The sequence below is a fragment of the Rhincodon typus genome, chromosome 12 (assembly GCF_021869965.1).
Source record: "Rhincodon typus isolate 14 chromosome 12, sRhiTyp1.1, whole genome shotgun sequence".
Classification (NCBI taxonomy): domain Eukaryota; kingdom Metazoa; phylum Chordata; class Chondrichthyes; order Orectolobiformes; family Rhincodontidae; genus Rhincodon; species Rhincodon typus.
The window spans coordinates 62,185,449-62,189,751 of record NC_063343.1 but is presented as its reverse complement, the minus strand read 5'-3'; the positions used below and the strand labels follow the sequence as shown (position 1 = coordinate 62,189,751).

Sequence of the window (4,303 nt, the reverse complement as noted above, 5' to 3'; positions counted from 1 at the left end):
ACACGTGGCTACAGGGATGGTGCAGGAGGGAGGGATTCAGATACCTGGATAATTGGGGCTCATTCTGGGGTAGGTGGGACCTCTACAAACGGGATGGTCTACACCTGAACCAGAGGGGTACCAATATCCTGGGGGGGAAATTTGCTAATGCTCTTCGGGAGGGTTTAAACTAATTCAACAGGGGGATGGGAACCTGAATTGTAGCTCCAGTGTACAGGAGGTTGAGAGTAGTGAGGTCATAAATAAGGTTTCATGGTCGCAGGAGTGTACCGGCAGGCAGGAAGGTGGTTTGAAGTGTGTCTACTTCAATGCCAGGAGCATCCGGAATAAGGTGGGTGAACTTGCAGCATGGGTTGGTACCTGGGACTTCGATGTTGTGGCCATTTCGGAGACATGGATAGAGCAGGGACAGGAATGGTTGTTGCAGGTTCCGGGGTTTAGATGTTTCAGTAAGATCAGGGAAGGTGGTAAAAGAGGGGGAGGTGTGGCATTGTTAGTCAAGGACAGTATTACGGTGGCAGAAAGGACGTTTGATAACAACTCGTCTACTGAGGTAGTATGGGCTGAGGTTAGAACCAGGAAAGGAGAGGTCACCCTGTTGGGAGTTTTCTATAGGCCTCCGAAAAGTTCCAGAGATGTAGAGGAAAAGATTGCAAAGATGATTCTGGATAGGAGCAAAAGTAACAGGGTAGTTGTTATGAGGGACTTTAACTTTCCAAATATTGACTGGAAACGCTATAGTTCGAGTACTTCAGATGGGTCAGTTTTTGTCCAATGTGTGCAGGAGGGTTTCCTGACACAGTATGTAGATAGGCCAACAAGAGGCGAGGCCACATTGGATTTGGTACTGGGTAATGAACCAGGCCAGGTGTTAGATTTGGAGGTAGGTGAGCACTTTGGTGATAGTGACCACAATTCAATTACGTTTACTTTAGCGATGGAAGGGGATCAGTATATACCGCAGGGCAAGAGTTATAGCTGGGGGAAAGGCAACTATGAGGCGATGAGGCAAGATTTAGGATGCATAGGATGGAGAAGGAAACTGCAGGGGCTGGGCACAATTGAAATGTGGAGCTTGTTCAAGGAACAGCTACTGCGTGTCCTTGAGAAGTATGTAACTGTCAGGCAGGGAGGAAGTGGTCGAGCGAGGGAACCGTGGTTTACTAAAGAAGTTGAATCTCTTGTCAAGAGGAAGAAGGAGGCTTATGTAGAGATGAGGCGTGAAGGCTCAGTGAGGGCGCTTGAGAGTTACAAGTTAGCCAGGAAGGACCTAAAGAGAGAGCTAAGAAGAGCCAGGAGGGGACATGAGAAGTCTTTAGCAGGTAGGATCAAGGAAAACCCTAAAGCTTTCTATAGGTATGTCAGGAATAAAAGAATGACTAGAGTAAGATTGGGGCCGGTCAAGGACAGTAGTAGGAAGTTGTGCGTGGAGTCCGAAGAGATAGGAGAGGGGCTAAATGAATATTTTTCATCAGTCTTCACACAGGAAAAAGACAATGTAGTTGAGGAGAATACTGAGATACAGGCTATTAGACTAGACGGGATTGAGGTTCATAAGGAGGAGGTGTTAGCAATTCTGGAAGGTGTGAAAATAGATAAGTCCCCTGGGCCAGATGGGATTTATCCTAGGATTCTCTGGGAAGCTAGAGAGGAGATTGCAGAGCCTTTGGCTTTGATCTTTATGTTGTCATTGTCTTCAGGAATAGTGCCAGAAGACTGGAGGATAGCAAATGTTGTCCCCTTGTTCAAGAAGGGGAGTAGAGACAACCCTGGTAATTATAGACCAGTGAGCCTTGCTTCGGTTGTGGGTAAAGTGTTAGAAAGGATTATAAGAGATAGGATTTATAATCATCTGGAAAGGAACAATTTGATTAGGGATAGTCAACACGGTTTTGTGAAGGGTAGGTCGTGCCTCACAAACCTTATTGAGTTCTTTGAGAAGGTGACCAAACAGGTGGATGAGGGTAAAGCGGTTGATGTGGTGTATATGGATTTCAGTAAAGCGTTTGATAAGGTTCCTCATGGTAGGCTATTGCAGAAAATACGGAGGCATGGGATTGAGGGTGATTTAGCGGTTTGGATCAGAAATTGGCTAGCTGTAAGAAGACAGAGGGTGGTGGTTGATGGGAAATGTTCATCCTGGAGTTCAGTTACTAGTGGTGTACCTCAAGGATCTGTTTTGGGGCCACTGCTGTTTGCCATTTTTATAAATGACCTGGATGAGGGCGTAGAAGGATGGGTTAGTAAATTTGTGGATGACACCAAAGTTGGTGGAGTTGTGGATAGTGCGGAAGGATGTTGCAGGTTACAGAGGGACATAGATAAGCTGCAGAGCTGGGCTGAGAGGTGGCAAATGGAGTTTAATGCGGAAAAGTGTGAGGTGATTCACTTTGGAAGGAGTAACAGGAACACAGAGTACTGCGCTAATGGTAAGATTCTTGGTAGTGTGGATGAGCAGAAAGATCTCGGTGTCCATGTGCATAGATCACTGAAAGTTGCCACCCAGGTTGATAGCATTGTTAAGAAGGCGTACAGTATGTTAGGTTTTATTGGTAGAGGGATTGAGTTTCGGAGCCATGAGGTCACGTTGCAGCTGTACAAAACTCTGGTGCGGCCGCACTTGGAGTATTGCGTACAGTTCTGGTCACCGCATTATAGGAAGGATGTGGAAGCATTGGAAAGGGTGCAGAGGAGATTTACCAGGATGTTGCCTGGTATGGAGGGAAGGTCTTATGAGGAAAGGCTGAGGGTCTTGAGGCTGTTTTCGTTAGAGAGAAGAAGGTTAAGAGGTGACTTGATAGAGACATACAAGATGATCAGAGGATTAGATAGGGTGGACAGTGGGAGCCTTTTTCCTCGGATGGTGATGACTAGCACGAGGGGACATAGCTTTAAATTGAGGGGTGAGAGATATAGGACAGATGTCAGAGGTAGGTTCTTTACTCAGAGAGTAGTAAGGGCGTGGAATGCCCTGCCTGCAACAGTCGTAGACTCGCCAACTTTCAGGGCATTTAAATGGTCATTGGATAAACATATGGATGATAATGGAATAGTTTAGGTTAGATGGGCTTCAGATTGGTTTCATAGGTCGGCGCAACATCGAGGGCCGAAGGGCCTGTACTGCGCTGTAATGTTCTATGTTTTATGTTCTATGATCAAGTGGATAACTTCACAGCTCCCCACATGACATTTCATTCCCATCTTCTTGACCTCTGTAACTCCTCTGTAAGTCCTTTGTGTCCTCCTTCGAGTTTGTTTTACCACCTAATTTTGTATCGCCAGATAACTTGGGACCTCACACTTGGTCCTCCATCGATGCTAATGACACCGATTAGAGTCAGATAAAACCCAGGCAGCGATCCTTGCAGCCCCTCTCTCACTATCGTTTGACAGCTCAGGAATAAATAGTTTATTCGTATTCTTTGGTTAACAGGCAGACTCAATCTGCAATCCAGGTTAATACATTTCCCTGATCTCATGAGTGTTAGTTTTATGTCATTACTTGCTGGCCCCTTATCAAATATTTTCTGAAACTCCACATTCACTCACTTCCCCTTTTCGAACATATGAGTTACAACGTCAAACAGATGTTTGTTTTTGAAAAGGCCGTAGAATCTTGAACAGAGTGCCCTGTGTTTTAGCCTGTGAGTTCTGGATGAATTATAAATTGTGATTAATGTCTTCTCTTTGTGTTCTCTTGCAGCAGCTTCAAGTGGTGCCATTGTTTGGGGATATGCAGATAGAATTGGCCAGATACATTAAGACCAGTGCTCACTATGAGGAGAACAAATCCAAGTGAGTGCGAGCCGTAATGTAACCTGGGCCAGTCACAATCTGGAGCTGATGGGTAACCTTGGTAAACATTTGGCAGGAGGACTCCAAGAGGAGGAAGGCAGGTCTAAGGAAAGCCATGCTTGAGCTCCAAGAGCTTCTCACCTACATCAGTATTTTCCTGGTGGGAAGTTGCTAGGAGCTCAGCTGCGTTCGAGTTGTGACTGCCTCCCTTGTCTGTCCTGACTGGGAGATGTCAGAAGGAGGTTCTCTTGAGATAAGCAGGTGGGTTACTGTGACCCACTGAGAATCGGCGGGGACAGATACAAACTCTCCCTCGAGATGTTCTTCTCACCTTAACATCAGGTCAGTTCACATGAGGAAAGGCTCTTTAGCCTCTATCATCCCAGTGGTGAAGTGGAGTGAGGGGGTGGGAGGGGTAAGTGCTGAGGGGTAACTGCATTGTTGGTGGGTCAGTGCCAAGGGAGTGCTGCACTGTCAGAGGGTCAGTACTGAGGGAGTGCCGCACTGT

At 46.4% G+C, this 4,303-nt stretch overlaps 1 protein-coding gene across 1 annotated transcript in view; it reads left to right on the top strand.

Moving 5' to 3' along the window:
* LOC109917018 (cytoplasmic FMR1-interacting protein 2-like) overlaps positions 1 to 4,303 on the top strand; it is a 74,640-nt gene that overhangs the window by 29,004 nt on the left and 41,333 nt on the right. The window contains exon 2 of the mRNA XM_048603477.1: positions 3,704 to 3,795. Within this exon, the coding sequence (XP_048459434.1) occupies positions 3,704 to 3,795 (92 nt within the window). The remainder of the gene's footprint in view (positions 1 to 3,703; positions 3,796 to 4,303) is intronic.